General features: G+C 34.9%; 1 protein-coding gene across 5 annotated transcripts in view; it reads left to right on the top strand.

The window, feature by feature from the left end:
- The first annotated feature begins 1,824 nt into the window (after window positions 1–1,824).
- Window positions 1,825–17,711, top strand: part of LOC106464747 (arrestin red cell-like) — a 54,215-nt gene continuing 38,328 nt past the window's right edge. For 3 of the 5 annotated variants that reach the window (XR_002611918.1, XM_022393048.1, XM_022393026.1), the window contains exons 1-3: window positions 1,825–2,034; window positions 2,580–2,660; window positions 14,081–14,208. Coding sequence is in view for 4 of the 5 variants with exons in the window: in XM_022393048.1 (XP_022248756.1) it covers window positions 14,165–14,208 (44 nt within the window). In the remaining variant the exon portion in view is untranslated. Of the gene's footprint in view, window positions 2,035–2,579; window positions 2,687–14,080; window positions 14,209–17,711 lie in introns of all 5 variants that reach the window. The other 2 variants (XM_022393033.1, XM_013924907.2) reach the window with 2 other exon arrangements.

Here is a 17,711-nt window from a genome sequence, read left to right as displayed (position 1 = left end):
AGTTTATTCTTTCTCGATACTAACTTTTAGTACACAGTAATTCCACAGTCGGTACGTTTCTCGTCACTTTCAACTTCACAACTTTTATAATACACGCTATAAATCACAGTGATTCACAATCTCGATAACTTTGCTCTCTACGAGTGCAAAACACACACTTTACTTACCGTAACTACTGTTCGCTTCTTTAATTATCTATTTATCGCTGACTTTTCTGCCAGGCTTATGTACCAACGAAGGGGGCGTCTCGAATACACTCAGGCTTCCCCGATCATTCATGACCATTCGAGAAATTTCACGCACGCTACCAGCACCAAACGCACCAGCAGAGTCACGTGACTTCCGCTGTCATACTTTTATAAATTTATGCTGTCATTTTTTCACCTTGGAGCTGGAGTTAATACATTGCAGACGAAGTTATAGATTCTACATAAGGCTTGTTAAATACAGTTGAGAATGATGACTCTGTAATTACGTCTATGATACCCGATGTCTTAAAATTGAATCTCATATTTTACTGTTGTAGCGCCATTTTAAAACGATATCTGCACAGTTCAGCTTGCAGAGGTTTTGTCTTTTAACAGATATTTGTGGTATAAGCACGGATGATTATTCACCATGTACTCAAAATGAAATAAAGCAATATTTTTGTTTAAGTAATCAAATTTGCCATTTGAAATTCTTTCAAACGTTTGCATTTTATATGCAACAATTTGGTAATTATCATTACACGAAATAATTTATTCAACAACTCCTACATGTCATAAAATTACTTATTAATTTTCTTTTAACTAAAACTAAATCAAACAAACTAACCAACAGTTAGGTGCTACATAAATATATCAAGCAGCATTACTGTGACCTCAGTTCTAAACAAAACAAAAAATAAGTAAGTAATATACAAAACAAAATCACAATCTTACTAAAAACTAAAATATTTCTCTATCCTTAATGGCCCCCAGTGGCACAGCGGTATGTCTGCGGACTTAGAACTCTAGAAACTGGGTTTCGATACCCGTGGTGGGCAGACTACAGATAGCCCATTGTGTAGCTTTGTGCATAATTGAAAACAACCAAACGCTTTTGGAACTAAAAACCAGTGGCGACTTACTTTTTTTTATAAACTCTGGCTACGCCTCTAATCCTACAACATGTAAATAGCATCGTTTTTTAGTACTTTCGCTGTAATTGTATTCTGTCAGAAAAGTATATTTCTTATATTGGGCTATCAAAGTAAAAGGTTCAGAAAATTCACACTAGAGGAAAGGGGTTAGGGGTGACCTGCGGTCTAAAAATCAGTGCACTTGAGAGTACCTTATAACCAAAATTTGAATATGATAGACAGTACGTTTAAACTCTAAATTTGCAACAAACAATCACATAAGTAACCAATCAATGTTTATGGTGCAGAAATACACTTATAGCAAAAAGCAATTAAGAAAGTATGACTAGCTAATACATAACAAAAAGATAAAATTGGATGAGTTTTTTCGGAAATAAAAAGTGATAGAATTAGTTGAGAAAAAGAAACTTATATTGCTAGAGACATTTAAAATAGTGTACTATAAAGTATTTGCAAAATATATTATAATAGGATTGTATTGTTTTAAGGTTCTCTACTTTCTGATTTTCTTTTATCAACTCCCCATGGAGGAGCGGTAAGTCTCAGTGCTTTGAACGCTAAAATTCGGATAGCCTATTGTGTTGCTCTGTGCTTAATAACAAACAAACAAATTCTTTTATCAAAAGAAATAAAGACAAAATCCATATGATGTTAGTTTCATGTTTCAGTACCCTACTGGTCACCTTCATAGTTAATATGAGGAATGACGCACGCGTGTTTACAGTTGTCCTAGCTACCCGGGTTTTAATGTAATGTTGAGGCTCTGCAGCAAAACATGCTAAATGTTAAATACACCCGAAAATATTGACATATGGTTGAATAATGAAAATACTGGAAGTTTTGCTTTGATTAAGTATACTTATATAAACACCCACCAATACACACACACACACATATATATAAATACTTAGGTAAGCATATTTGATTTTCTTGATTGCTTATTTTCTAATTAATTTTTTATTTGTTTCAGATTTTATTTTGACAGACTGAAAATGTGAAATTAATACTGTGAATACGTAACTGAGTAAGAGTATGATTCACCAAATGTCAAGCACCGTTTAGTATATGCAGTAAATTTTTTTATTGTATTACGCTCAATCGTATGTTTTCACGCCACAGTGCAGGTATAATTCATTAGGTACTAAATTAAACTTTATCCTTGATTCATATTATTTGTCTTATGCATCGGTTAATGTTTCATATTTAAAAAAAAATTAAATTCTATTGTATAACTATAAGTATCTGATTTTGGCAAAATGGTATGATGAAGAATGAGCATGTGCCAGGTTTAATAAAATTCAAACTAAGACTTCAAAGCAGTGACTAAGATATTGAAATACAATGAGTGTTTTGAATTTTATGTTACATTAGCAATAGGAATTTGCTAGGTTTACAACATGATACTTAACATAAATTCAGTTATGACATGAACTATTTTGTTTCATATATATTACAGAAATACTGAAGTCCTGATGTGACCACACTCCTACCCTTTAAGTTAACCAAGATGATGATGAGTAAATTTTGTATCCAACTGGTAATTTCATATCTTATTAATTGAAGGTAGCTCACATGTGTGCCATATTCATGATTCCAGTATATATATGAAAAAAATATATATTATTGTTTTTTTAATGTGATTCATATTTTAACTTGATTTTCAATTTTTCAACAGATGATAGTTGATATGCATTGAATCAAACAATTATGATTAAGTTCTTTCATGCCACTCTCAGTTGGAAAGCAGTAATTAATATTCTCTGTTTTAAAAATGTCAATGGTAATTGGTTTGACAAAATTGAGATTTCTAGTTATGAAACAGAAGTCTGTATAAGATCTTACTTCAGCACATGAAAAAGTATTCCTCCATGTTTTTTCCAGTTATGTTTGATATTTTATTTATTATCCTTGGCAGTGGAATTGCCAGTATTGAAAGGTACATCAAATAGTATTGGTAATGCAGTTCAATGCATAGAATGCTCTGTACCTTATTCTTTATCATTGGTTGAACCATTTTGTTCTACGTAACATTATGTCTAAGAAACTCAAGTTGAGGTTGTATTTTCTTTGGCCTGAACTTTGGTCTCACTCTTTTCTGTCTTTTTCACCACCACCTTAAAATAGTTCAGTGCCACCTTAACAGCCTTACCAAAGACCTGCTTATTGTCCAAATATATTAGCCATTTTTCTATTAGTTTTCACTGGTTTAATTCCATTATTCATTCCAAATATAGCAGAAGAACTACACCATTGTGAACCTGTATACATGAAAGTTTATAATAGCAGAAAATATGTTGGAATGATTAGTCACAACCCATTCTGTCTACCAATATTCAGAAGGTTAGTCCAAAGAACTAAGTTACAGAGTACATTCTAAGGTGCCAATACTCATTTATTCAAGAAATTAGAAATGATTTCACCTGGTAATTATTACTGGATGCACACAAAACCTCAAACTGCTTTTCCTCAAAATGCACCCTCTTCACTTTGCCAGCAGCTTATTTTTGTGGTTTTTCCTCTACATTGAGCTCAATATCTACCATTTTTCTGCAGTCTTGGTGTTACCCAAAGCAGTGAGCTCTTGTAAGCTTTACCTATACAGGCGACAGCAGCCACCTTCAAGCCAACCCATAATGCAACATGAGAACTCTGTTTCTGCTGATACCAGAACTATCATTCTAGCAGTCTGCTTTCCTACAATTCCCACTCCAAACTTTCCTGTTTACACAACAACTGTAACTCAAGGCATTGTCTGATCAGATTGTACTCTCATTATACCTGGTGCTAGTATTTGAATGTTATTGGAATCACTATGGCTTCACATATTCTAGTTTACCAGAGCTTTGGCTCTTCCTGTTCTTTACATTGGATTTTCATTCTTCTGAAAGTCAGCGATATATTATTTCCATCTCTACTGTCATTGGCAGGATTTGGGACAAAATGAGTGTGTAAGTGAGAGGGCAAAAAATAAATATAGCAAAATTTAAATAAATAATGACAGATTTTGTAATTTTGATTGTTACATGTTTTACTTTAGAATGTACAAAAAATATCAGACTGGTTTCTTGACAGTTTTAGACACAATGTCACAATATTTTTATTTCTTACTACTCAAAGTTAAAATGTTTTTTTGAAGTAGGGGGAGGGGGCAACTGTCCATCAGTAATCCCACCACTGTCTACTGCACATCTACACCCAAGATACTATTTGACAATTCCAAGTTAATAGTAAGTATTCTTTTAATATAAAGATACTTAGAGGAGGTGTGCTATTTCACTAAATAGTTTCTAAAATATGATATGCACAAATATAGGCTAGCATATAATATTGTGAGTTATCACACAACACTACTGTCACTCATTTGACATGATTGGGCAGTTTATAAATGGCTATCAGCTACAGAAGCTGCATTTGAGTGCTGGAATATTGAGTTCAGGCCTTTGTTGTACAGTGATTATCATCTCATTTTATTAGATTTAAGTAATTTTATTGTAATGTAATCTAAGAATTATATTGCTTGTATGAACTCCATTGACTCTTACTGTAGATTCTGCAATTGCTTTTCATTGGCTTCTACTCTAATACAACTAACAAAATAAAACAAAGAAAGCTACATGATCACCTGTGTAAATAATATTAGCTGTTTAGTTACCTTACTGATTATCTAGACATTATACTACAGATCTGTATACTGTCTGAAATAACTGTGATATGTGACATATTCATCACAGAATTAGCAGAGCTGTGAACTGAAACTGTTTGTTTCTCATGATTAAATGTATATGTGACATTAGTATGTTGTCATAGATGCCCTTAAAAATGAACAGGTCCTCTTTTATGTAAGTTATACTTATAATAATGGGAAAATATTCTGTTGTCAGCTTTCATAATGAACTATGCTAACCTATGTGGTTTGAAATATAGCAGAAAGTTCAAATTTACTAATTTTATCTAACATGCTATAATATGACAGTTCATGATATCCCTGGCCACGTCTACCCCAATATACTATGTCTTTATAACCATAATTTTTCATAAGACCAATAATCACAAGTAAAATAGAAATAGGAATTTTAACACATTCTTCTTAACTTTTACTCACTCTCCTTCATTTCATTCATTTGTGCTTGCCAATATGATGACATCCTTAATTTATTCCAAATTTTACACTCTGAGGGCAATCATGAAACCAGCATGTCCATGAATTACAGACTTAACAGCTATTGTTCCCCTCTTGGTCACTATGATAATCAAAGCAGATTGCTTCTTTCCTCATACTTCTTTTTTGTGACTGATGATTCTAGCTTATTAATTCTACTCAGTAGTTAGACTGCACACTTATCCTTCTCATAATCAGTATTCTTTCTTGTTTTTCTGGCATGAATGAGGTGATGCATCCAGTCTATGGAGAACTTTCAAAAATTATTTTTTTCTGGATTACTGTCTCTATAATTGACTTCTTCCTTTGAGTAGCAGTTTTGTCTTAATATCATTCCAAGTGTCTTGTGACACTGTTTCTATCAATAAAGCTAGATTTCTATGTGATGATGTTTAGGCTTTTTTTTTGGTACCCCCTCTGTGATTTACTGACTAGGATGTTCTGTTTGTATTCTGACAGTATATGATAAAATATTTTCTAATACAATTGATATACATCATCTGAGTAGGCAGTCAGGTTTTTATATTGTTCAAATAGCTGCTACAGTTCTGTCACAGATGTCTTCCACTCACTGAGTTGTATGTAAGATGATTACTCAACAGCATTCAGTACCAGCTAATCCAGATTCAGGGGAAGTACTGGGTGGTCTTTGTTGTTGTTTGAAACAAACCAAGATCGCTTTGTCCTCACCCTTTGAATATTTGAGGATTAGTTGGCTTAAATTATAGCTAGTCTTTCCACTTGGTAATTCCATCTTTTTGGATGGATTCACTGCTAAAGTAAGCTTGGTGTCATCACTCAGTATCAATTCATTCCTATCTTGAGTGGACCATCATAGTGTGTTCTTTCATTGTAGATCCTAGCCAATCATTAGGTGAGTAACTGGTAGTCATCTGTACCATAAACGTATGCCAAAGTATGTATAGAACACATCACACCTGTATAGCCCTCTCAATCATGCTGACATTTTGGGCATCATGTTCAACTCTACTCAGTAGAAAGTAAGTTTTGTTGTTGTGCTAATATGCTGAGTTCCATTTTAATGAATGGTGGACCCGCTTTTGATGTTAATCACAGCCTGGACCCTTAACAATAAGACTTGCCACCAAAGAGTAGTACATATATAATGAAAAGGATAGTAAACAGGTTGTGGAATAGACCACTGATTGTCATGCAGTTCAGCTCCATGCAAAGTTTGATTTAAGAATCTGTTTTTGCTGTTCTTCATGTAGCATTCTGTAGTGTTTCAAAGTAATTTCATTGGTTTCGTGTTGATTGTCTAGGCTAGCAAAAGAAAATTTTGTATGTATATTAAATCTCTGCAGGATGGATACAACATTTGGTATGGCATGCTAAAAGAGGTATGGTCTGGCCTTCTTCATAAAATTACTTTTGATACAGGTAGTGTGATAGTGTTCAGATTCTCAAAATATGTGAAAATGATTATGGCTCTCTCTGATTCTGATTTTATGTTATTGGAGCAAGTCCAAACAAGTTCACTGGATCCAGGAATAGTGTACTGCATGAGTATATGTGGGAGAGGAAGTTACAGTACCCCTGTATACACAAATGGTGTTCCATGGCTAACTGTGGATGAAATATAGGCATTGGTGCCATATAACAAAGTTATTGAGCCCATGCCAAATGCAATATTACATCAAGCAGTTCGCTGTCCAAGTAGCTTCAGTGTCATTACAAATGTAAACTTGGTGTATCCAGTATTTTATTTGGTTATGATGTAATATTTTCATTAAAAAATTTCTCATCTTTCTGTACCATAAATAGCTATTACCTTGCATGCACTGCTATGTAATTTTCTGCACACGCAACATGGTTTGAATAGAGCACCTACCCCTACATATTTCAATGTGTATTTTGCCAGCCTATGATGATAGCTCTCTCAACACATCCTTCATGTGCAGTAATTCTCATGAGCACTGGCACGTAAACACAGTTTCATTCTTTCTTCAGCACTGCTTGCCTTCAGTCATGTTTTTTTATAAGAATTACCAGAATTTTTGCACTTCCTATTTTAACCTTTCATTAATATTCAATGAAGTTTTCTTTTCCTTTCTTTTCTGTATTAAATGACAGAACAATACTAAATTTTAAATTTATCAGTTATATATTCCATTTGATTTATCTTCAACTTGATTTTTAATTAACTTTGTATATTTTTGGGACATGTCGTATTTTCTGTTCCCATTGCTTAATTCAATGTACAAGTTTTGTCCAGTAGTCTTCAAAGATGTCATTATGCCTATGCACCACCACTATACTTGGCCTATTTTCTGTTTGATTAATAAGAATAATAACAACATCTGTCTTTTAAGTATTTTGCAAAAATGTACTGCCTCAACATCAGTTGTGTGGATTAACAGAATTATGCATTTATGTTCCCACACTTATACATTTCCCAAGATTTTTAACACTCCTTCACAGGAGTCCAATGATGGCAACTGATCAGTGATATTAACATTGTTGTATACCACCTGGATGGTTCTACTCTGTTCTCTAATCCAGGATGCTCGACCTCATGCTTCTATTGATTCAGCTTAGCCTGACCCATCTTGTGTTTCACCAGTGTTGTTTGCACACTTGCTTTTGTATCTTGTTTTTTTTTTCCAACATGGATAAGGTAGCCCTACTTTTGTCCTTCACTGCTTGGATTCCACTGATATGTATTATTTGTTTTCTCTTTCTCTAGTACTTTTTTGCTGAATCACGGGCTTCCTTGTTGCATAAGTTTCCTTCACTTGAATCTTTTCTTTCATTTTAGGGTTCCCCCTTTTTTTTTCTTCTTCATCTACTCACCTTCATCTCCTTATCAACTTCATTATTCATTCTCATGTTTCATCTACACTTGGACCCTTTCCATCACGACCCTATCAGATTTACATGGTAAACTCTTACATACCTGTTTTCAACCGTGCCTTTGCCTTTTTTTTCATTTTGTCTCAGTTACCTTCCTGTCCTTATTTGTGAGATGTACTTTGTCAGGTGGTCTTACTTTCTGATTTTTGTTTCCCTAAATCTTCTCTCCAGGTCCTAGTGTTGTGCACCTTTTCTTTGTGATTGTGTTTTTTTTGGTATTTCTTATAGGTTAGCATCTTGAGTTGATGCAGCTCTTCAGCAGTCATTTCTACTCATTTTTGTTTCTTGTCGTTGGGATCAGGGGTACCCACCAAGTTTTTCATCATCTTCAGCCTTGTGGGGTCCTCCTCTTTTGTTTATTATCATCTTGTTACTATCCAAGGTCTCCCTCTTTGAGGTCTAGTCATCAGAAGTCTTGGTAGTGATTTGTTTTTGGAGCCATCTTTCACCTCTGGTCCCGTGAAAGCTCTGCTCTCCCATTTTATCTACTGGTAAACTCCCTTTGCTACAGACTATTGAGTTCCTCGGGGGTTTTTCTTGTTTTTTTACTTTTCCCTCACCTGCTTTATGTACCATGTGGACAATTCCTAAACCTCAGTCTGGGGTTTTACTCCAATTTTTTGTCATTCCTATGAAGATGGGAGGTTGTTGGCCATATGTCAAGCTCTTCCACTTTGACTCGACTTTTGTCTTTCCTCAGTTTCCAATGCACAAGTTTCTCTTTCTACTGTGTACACTCTCCCCAGTAGACAACATGATTCAGGGTCTCAGACACTTTCTCCACATCCAAATTTGTGTGCCTGCCTTTTGCTTTTGTTGTTTCGTCTGCAGTGATCAAACATTTCATTTTTAGTTCTTCCCTTTGAGTTGGCAAAAGCATCATCTTTTTTCATTAGGTCTGATGGATTTTTACTTGAACATTACAGTCTTGAGGTCTGTTATCCCACTACTATATATATTTTTGGTCTCTACTTGCTCCTTCCAATGTAGCTTCCTCTATTGTGTCCTGTCTTTTTTGAGAGGCATCTTGTTTGGAGTGGTAGGTTCAGCTCTCCATTTCAGTCTCCACTTTACATTGTATTTCATTCATTTGGGGTCTCTCTTATTTCATATGGGGACAGGCTCAGCCTACTTCTTTGTTTTCATGCCATGAGGCTTCTGATACCAGGGCTCAAATGTTTTTTTCATTTTCTGCATGAGTCTTTTCTGAGGACTGTCTCTTTTCTAATCAAAACACCTTAAGCCACATGTTTTATTTTACCCACCATCATGCCCAAAGTTGAACAAAAAATGTGGCCTTGCTAACTAATAATTGAATATTTGCTGTAAAATTTTTATCAATGCTATAAGTGTAGCTACCAGTTTAGCCACCAATTTTGATTTCATTCCATTAAATTGCATCCTGAATCCTTCTTGGCTGCACCTTTTTTTCACATTTAAGGTGTTTTTGATTGTATCTTACTTATAATAAGACCAATACTGAAACAGTACTCCTACAGAGACCTAACAAAAGTCAAATACAATGTGTCAGTTATCTTCTTACCAATAAATTGAAAGATTTTATTGATAGGTCACAATACCTGGCTATCCTTAATAATTAAAGATAAGAAACCTACTTGAAATTGTTATTTTCTGAAAAAACACATACAGATTTTTCCTCTTCTCCACATCATCAATATATATCTTGCTGTTATGTTAGCCATATTTAAGCTTTTGTATCTTGCATAGATAACTCTTCACTTCTGAGTATTGAAACACATTGCTTTAGCACTTGACCATTTACTATGTAATCCAAAACTCTTCAGAAATGAAATTTTATCCTCTGCATCAGCTTTTCTATTTACTTTATGTCATTAGGCAATTTAAATATTTTGTAGCCCATGTTGTTTTAATTTTCTTTGTTTATGAAATAATCCACAAAAGAGGTCCAAAATAGACCCAAGAATTACATTTATCCAGTTTAAAAACTGCTCATATATTACTACCTTCTGCTTCCTGCAGTTTCATTGAGTTACTTTTCAAGTATTTTCTTAATTTTTTCACCAATTCTATTTCATCTGCCCCTTCAGTGGCTCAGTGGTAAGTCTGAGGTCATATAATTCTAAAAATCTGGTTTTTTTATACTTCTGGTTGGCAGATCTTAGATAACCCATTGTATAGCTTTGTACTAAAAATAAACAGACAAAATCATTTCAACTGTACAATAAACGTTTTGTTTGTAGTCTTTTATCAAAAGTTTCAGAAATTTCAAATAAACAACATCCACAAAAACCAAACTCAAGCTAGAAAATTGATGAGACTATAAACAAATATCCTGAAATCATGCTAAAGACTATTTATTAATTTTCAGTATTCAAGGTAATCTTCCAAATGATCTCTTAAAAATAGATTCCAACATCTTATCAAAATAACAGAAGTTAAATTGATTAGTTTCTTCCTTTTTTTTTTTCAGGCAAAAATATTTCCATTGTTGAGTAGTTAAAAAATAACCTATTAAAGGACCAGCCATCTTCTTATTCAATTTCTATAAAATTTTAGGATTCATTTCCTCAATACCAGGAGTTTTATGTTCTTGAGTTTTTAAATTTATTTCAAAACAGCATTCTTTATCTTTTTCCTTAATTTGAAGATTGCTTTTATACACCATTAAGTAACTTCCAACCTCTTGCTTTTTCTATTAATTTATTCTCTTTGGAATAGGTCTTTTTGTTGAATCAATACTCTGGAAGGAATACACTTTTTTATTAGCCCATTTATAAAATGAGTAAAAATTATCTCAAGACTCTTTTATTCTAGTTTTCAATTTTTTTCCTGTTTTTTGTTTTAATTTGCAAATAAAACAATATATAGAAATAAATGCAGTTATGTCATTTATATATGTAAAGTACAAAAATTAGTAATGTTTTTACTGATGTAATTCAATCGTTAAAGAAAACTGATAAGAATGCAAGTATTGTAGTGGATCATAATTGTATATTGGTAACATTCCTACCACTTTATAAAGATTAATAAATCTGGAACACATTTTACCATTAACTCAGATATGAAATAAATTTATTTCTGCTTGTAACTTGCATAATGTTATCATGGGTGTTTATCATTTGTTAGTATTTTAAGATATGAGTAATTAGTAATACAGCATTGAAATGAAAAGCTGTAAATATAAAATTCCATTTGGTTTATGATGTAGGCATTCGCAATGCAATTTTTAAAAACAGTGTTGAATTAAATAAAGCATAGATTTATTTTAGCACTGCTTTGAGTGACTGCTCTTCACCAGGCCTTATGAATATTTGATAGGTAAGTTATAAAAACACATGCACAAGTTAAATAACTAGATGCTAAACAATGGGTTAAAAACAAAGCAAAGTAAAAACAATGTATTTTACAACAGGCATGAAGTTCAATAGGTGGGCTATTTTGTAAGATTCAAGCAAAAAAATTACATAATGTTGAAAGTGCCTAGCATTATTTAAACAAATTAGTTTTAAATTCATTAACCAGTAAATTAAAGCATAGAAGATAATTCATAGCTCATTTAGAATTTAAATTAGTTTGTTTGCTTACAATTTGAAAGAGATACTGGTAAATTGTTCAGCACCAGAGTCTATCAGTCACATACGATTACAACATAGAGAGTATTTCAGTATGGAGTATCTATTCTTTCCTACTGTAGCATTACTCAAACAATTGTGAAGCATATTTATTCACAGTGTTTGCACACAACATGATCTGTTCTCATAAGTTGATAAATGATTAAGGAGACAGCATTTTATATTATATGTGGAGTGTGGTGTGACAAATTTCATTCAATGCTGTTTGGAATGGCCTGTCATTAACAACAAGCCTTGATTTATAACTTTTTTATTAGATGAAACTTTTCCTTTTGACAAAATAATATATGCATAACTTTGTATAAGTGCATAATGCCAAAGATTGTATGTATGATATTTTCAGTTCAATCAGTTTTCTGAAAGAGTAAGTCCCCTGTATAATGGGGGTGTGGGTTCAGCAATATATAGTGCAAAGTAATATTGAGATCTGCTAAAATTAACTGATTCTGTGCTAAGAAATAAATAGACTGTAGAGGAACCAAAGTGTATTACACAGTGGAACAATGTTTTTTAATACAACACAAATCAACTAGTGCTACACACAGATATAAGAGAGGTTGTAACCTCAAGACATCTCCTCATCTACCATTGGCAGACACTGCTGTCAACCTTCATGCAAAAAGATGCAGCTTTGCAACTATACCCCACATAGGCAGGACAGGTGCTGTGTCTGAAGGATGACAAAGAACAAAGGTAGCAAGAATGAAATGAACTTAATGATATTTTATGTAAAAACTGCACATACCTAGAATAAACAAAACATTTTGACAAATTCCCATATTAAAATAAGGAGGTAGAAAAACATGGTATGTCTGCATACTTCATGTGTATCTTATAATTTCAAACATATATATTTTATGTGTGATACACATGTTTTTTTGTATACAAAAGGATTTATCAGACATAAAAATTGCACTGTTTTTTAAGTTATTTTAAATCAATATTCATGCTATTACTACAGTTTACTAACACAACTCCCTCACTGCACATGGAACATCTTCACATGAATGTGGCCAGTAGAATTGCCTCCAAGTGTTAGCACAGGTACAGGTAACACCTTTCTGCTCTCCCGTCTTTGTGTTATGCAATGTGTGAAGAATGTTTTGCCTTAGAGCTCTGGGGACCACTAGCTGCAGCATTGTCTGAGAACCATGGCTCGGTGATTGATAATGTTGGTATACAGCACACCTTTCTGAACTCATAACTGATCATACAAGGGCTACTGGTTAAGTGCATCTGTGCTATGTTCCTTTATCTGTGCTGGATGAGATTTACATTGGTGCATTGTGAGGAGCACCATTGCTAGATTTAGGTCCTTCAGTTGCTTTTCTTGGAGCGCTCAATGTGTTAATCATGGTATTCATCCACTAGTGGAATTTCCTACTGTAAGTCTTGACATTGCTATGTTGTTTTCCAATGTGATGTTATCCCTTCTGGAATTTTAAAGTATATTAACTATTTTAGGAAAGGATGGTTCACCTGGACAATGAACTTCCTATCACACATATAGTGTCAATAGTGTTTTATGAAGAGTACCACTGTAAGCAGTTCTTTGACATACAGTATCTTTGTTCAGGAGCCATGAGCATACAACTAGCATTCATGATTACATGTTCTACTCTTTCGTATAATTGTGATAACATTGCTCCAATTATTATCACTGCTGTCAGTAACCAATAAGAACTCTCTGTCTTGTCATGGAGCATCCACTAAACCAAGCTTTAAGGATTAGGATGCCTGTTTCCTTTCCTTGCTTCATCCAAAGTGCATCACAGTTTTAGTGTGAGCAAACAATGCTACCTTTAAGAAGTTGGCCACAAAACATTGGTAATATGATGCAAAACCAAGGAAACCATGGACTTTGCACTTGCTCACAGATTGAGGGTAGTCTTTCACCCCTGCTGTCTTTGTAGGGTCTGTAGAAACTATTATATGACTGATAAATTCCACATCTGTGTGCATGAGTGTACCTTTTCCTAGTTTCAATTTCAATCTTGCATTTTTTATCTGCTGGAATACCATTATCAGGTTCTTAAGTTTACAAGTACATTGGAATATTCAACGAACAAGTCACTGAGTTGCTTTTGCTGTGTTGGATCCAGATTGTTTGCACAGTCTTAAACCAATGATCTCAAATGCATTGGCAATGAATTAGGGTGCAATATAGTCAATTCTAGTTTTAAAACTAACCTCCAACTTTAATCTGTGATGTATATGATTTAGTTTTCCCACTTTTCATATGATAGTTTCTTTTAGAAGGTGATATAATGGAAAAATTAAATCTAGGTATCATACCCCCTTGTCTTTCAGGTAATGTATTCAGGAGAACAGCCAGTTTCTTTTTGGTGACCTGTTCTATACTTCTCAAACTATTAATTCATATTTAAGGTTAGGATGGATAGCAACTCAGATGACCAAGGGAAGCATTCCGGAATTAGGTATGTATCTTTATCTTTATATTTATATATGTATACATGTATCTCTAAAACTTCAAAAGCTTATTTTCAGTTGCAAGTACATGTTGCTGTCTCCATTATACAGGGTTCCCACAAACCTGGAAAATTAGGAAAAGTCACGAAAATTGAAACTGGTCAGGGAAATGAAGGGATTGGACTGTTGGTCAGGAAATTACTTTTTCTGTGTCACAGAACATGAAATATGGAATAACACTCTCAAAGTGCAATACAGAATGTAAAATGTAAAATATTCTATAATCACATGAAAGAAAAAATAATATGAAAATATTTTTCCATCTGATGTATTTGTCACTTTAAAGGTAAGCTCATTCAGAAAATCTAAATACTTTGCAATGTAGAAATTAGACTACAGCAGCATTTAGTGGTGCTGACCAGAAATGTGTGACCCTGACCATACTGAACTGTACAATGAAGTTTATCTCATGAAAGTGAGAGTGTTTGAACTGTACTATAAGGGAAAATTTAGAAATACTGCAAGATAAACATTTGATAATGTTATCAGGGAAAGTCATGGATTTTATCAAAAAAGTTATGTATGAGAACCATGGATATGTTGATATAGAAACTTAAAATTCTCAAAACCTTTTTTTAACCATTTTGCTGAACTGTGGCATAGGGCTTACAGCAAATCTGTTTGTATGTTTGCATTGTGCCATAGAAGCTATGGCATATATAACCTTCTTTTCCTTTACCCCCCACAAAGATGTAGTTCCCTTGGCATCTCAGGATTTGTAGCAGTTACTTTCATGTTGTTTAGATCATTGGTTCCCATCCTTTTTCCAACTGAGGACTAAAAATTTCACACACTGCTTCATACAATATTAACTTTTTAAAGTACTGTTATGACAGCGGAAGTCATGTGATGCTAGTAACACATCATGAGCTTCTAGAAAATTCATGTCCATTCATGAAGCCTCGAGTGTTTACTAGATGTGCATTATTCTTGTATATAAGACTGCCAAGAAGTGACGCAACAATGGAATTGAATTGCAGACAGAGATAGAGACGGACAATTGAGTCAAGCTCGTGAATCGTTCGTTGTGAATTATAGTGTTTGTTTAAGTTATAGTGTGACTGTGGAAATTAAGTGTATTGCAAAGTTGTATTGAGAAAGAATAAATTAGTTTTATTTAAGAAAAGGCTTGTATCACTAAAGTTTCTTCGGAAAGAATTTTTACAGAAAATTAACAAACGAACACATAGGCGTAACAAATTGGTGTCAGAGAGTGGGACAGAAAAAAAAAATGGAAACGAGAAGTGGCAAATCAAACTACAGCTTAGCAGATTTGATGGCAGCAATACATGAACAACAAAAGAAACCAGAAGAATGAGAAAATAAACAAGAAAATAAACAAAAAAGAGACAACAGCAGTTGCAAGAAAACCAGCAACAGTGGCTGCTCGAAAAGCAAAATAAACAAGAAGAGAGATTACAGCAGTTTTTGGAGGAAAAAGAAAAGAAACAAGAAGAGAGATTACAGCAGTGGCAGCTGGAACAAGAAAGGAAACAGGAAGAAAGTCTCCAGCAGTTACAGGAAAGTCAACAGCAGTGGCAAGAAGTACAAATGGAAAACATTAGCAAATTTCAAAGTGAATTAAATACATTAAAGTATGATTTACTCTATTTTACACAAGAGGATATATTAGCCATCGACCTAATCAGCCTCAAACAACAGGAAGCCTCTTCCAGATCCCGCAGCTAAACCCTAATGCAAACATCTTCAGTCCTGCCAGAAGTCAGATTCCATACAAGAGTGTCAGCAATAGGGATGATCTAGTACGAAGAAAGCCACAGGAATTCGATGGGAAGGCACTGTGGGAAGCATAAAAAGCACAATTTGAGCTCCTGGCAGAAATGAATGGATGGACAGAGGAGCAGAAAGCAGTGTACCTGGCAATGACCCTTAAGGGACAACCACTGGATATACTAGGACAGTTGTCAGCAGACGACAGGCACAAGTATAGAGCACTAGTAGCTGCTCTAGAACTCGGGTATGGAACTCAAAATCAGTCCGAAGTCTACAGAGTGAGGTTTAGGATTAGAGTCCGTGTTAAAGGGGAGAGCCTGCAAGTGCTGGCACAGGATTTGGAAAGTATGGCACACAAGGCCTACTCAACTGCACCACCTGATGTCCTGAAGTTGTTGCTGAGGGATCAGTCTGTAGATGCCTTGGACAGTCCACAACTGAAGATACAAGTAAAATAAGCACACCCCTCTACTATACAGGATGCAATGGCCAGAGCTCTTGAATTCGAATCCTATGTTAAGTCCAGCACAAAGGTACCACGGTTGGTACAATCATTGGGACTCAAGATCAGAAGAGGGCAGCTTTTGGAGAAGTTTGAGGGACTTTGCTGGCACTGTAACAAACCTGGGCACAAGAGAGCTCAATGCTGGCAACTTCAAAACAGGGAAGATGCCATGACAGGAAAAGCTGTTACCCAGAAAGGTTGTTGGAACTGTGCATCTCAGCAAACCCTTGTGAGTATCAACCCTTGCTAGATCACAAAGGAGTACCAGAAGCCATACAGAAGCTCTGTGGTGTGATAGGACATTCTGCGAGGTTGTGGGGACCAGTGATGGTAACTATTGAGCTCATTGGCATGAAGGACAGACACAAAGTATACTTGGCTGACATTGAAGACCAATGCATACTAGGGTTGGACTACTTAGTACCGAGGAAGTGTGTGGTTAATTTTGATAAAATGACGTTTGGAAGCAACAAAGGCCAAATTCCGGTAAGTGTTTCTGCTTCTGTTGATTTGCATGTCACAGCACTTAAGTCAACTACAAAACCCCTTATGTCAGAGAAGATAATATGGGGTAGAATAAAAGAACATCCCCAAGGAAGCCCAATGCTTGTGGAAGCAGTGGAAGACCCATCTAGGCCAGCGGATGTGAAGATTGGAAGGTCACTTGTGGCAGGTCAGCAAATAGTACCCATAATAGTTGCTAATTTATCTAAATGTGAGCAGAAACTTAAAGAAGGGGCATTGTTGGGTGTGTGCCTGGAGGTAGAGCCAGTCAATGTTAAGGCAAGAAATATAACCATAAAGAAAGGACATCTTCTCCCAGAACATTTAACTGACCTCTATAAGAAGAGCATAGTCCATTTGTCGATATCACAGGCTCTTCAGGTTAGGGAACTTTTGGCGAATTATGCAGACGTCTTTCGAAAGGAGATCATGACCTTGGCTGCACAGACCTTGTAGAGCACAGAATAAACACAGGCAATCACCATCCAATAAAGATTCTTTCGAGGAGAATAGCTCTGGCAAAGCGACAAGAGATGGAGAAGGTCATGGATGGCCTAATTAAGGAAGGGATAGTCGAGAAACAAGACAGTCCCTGGTCAACTCTCGTTGTGTTAGTCCAGAAGAAGGATGGGACCCAATGTTGCTGTGTGAACATCAGGGCTCTTAAACAGTATAACTGAAAAGGACTCGTACCCGCTTCCAAGAATT

The sequence above is a fragment of the Limulus polyphemus genome, unplaced genomic scaffold, assembly GCF_000517525.1.
Source record: "Limulus polyphemus unplaced genomic scaffold, Limulus_polyphemus-2.1.2 Scaffold63, whole genome shotgun sequence".
Lineage (NCBI taxonomy): Eukaryota > Metazoa > Arthropoda > Merostomata > Xiphosura > Limulidae > Limulus > Limulus polyphemus.
Note: the sequence above shows the minus strand (reverse complement) of the source record. Positions and strands in the feature narration are given on the sequence as shown.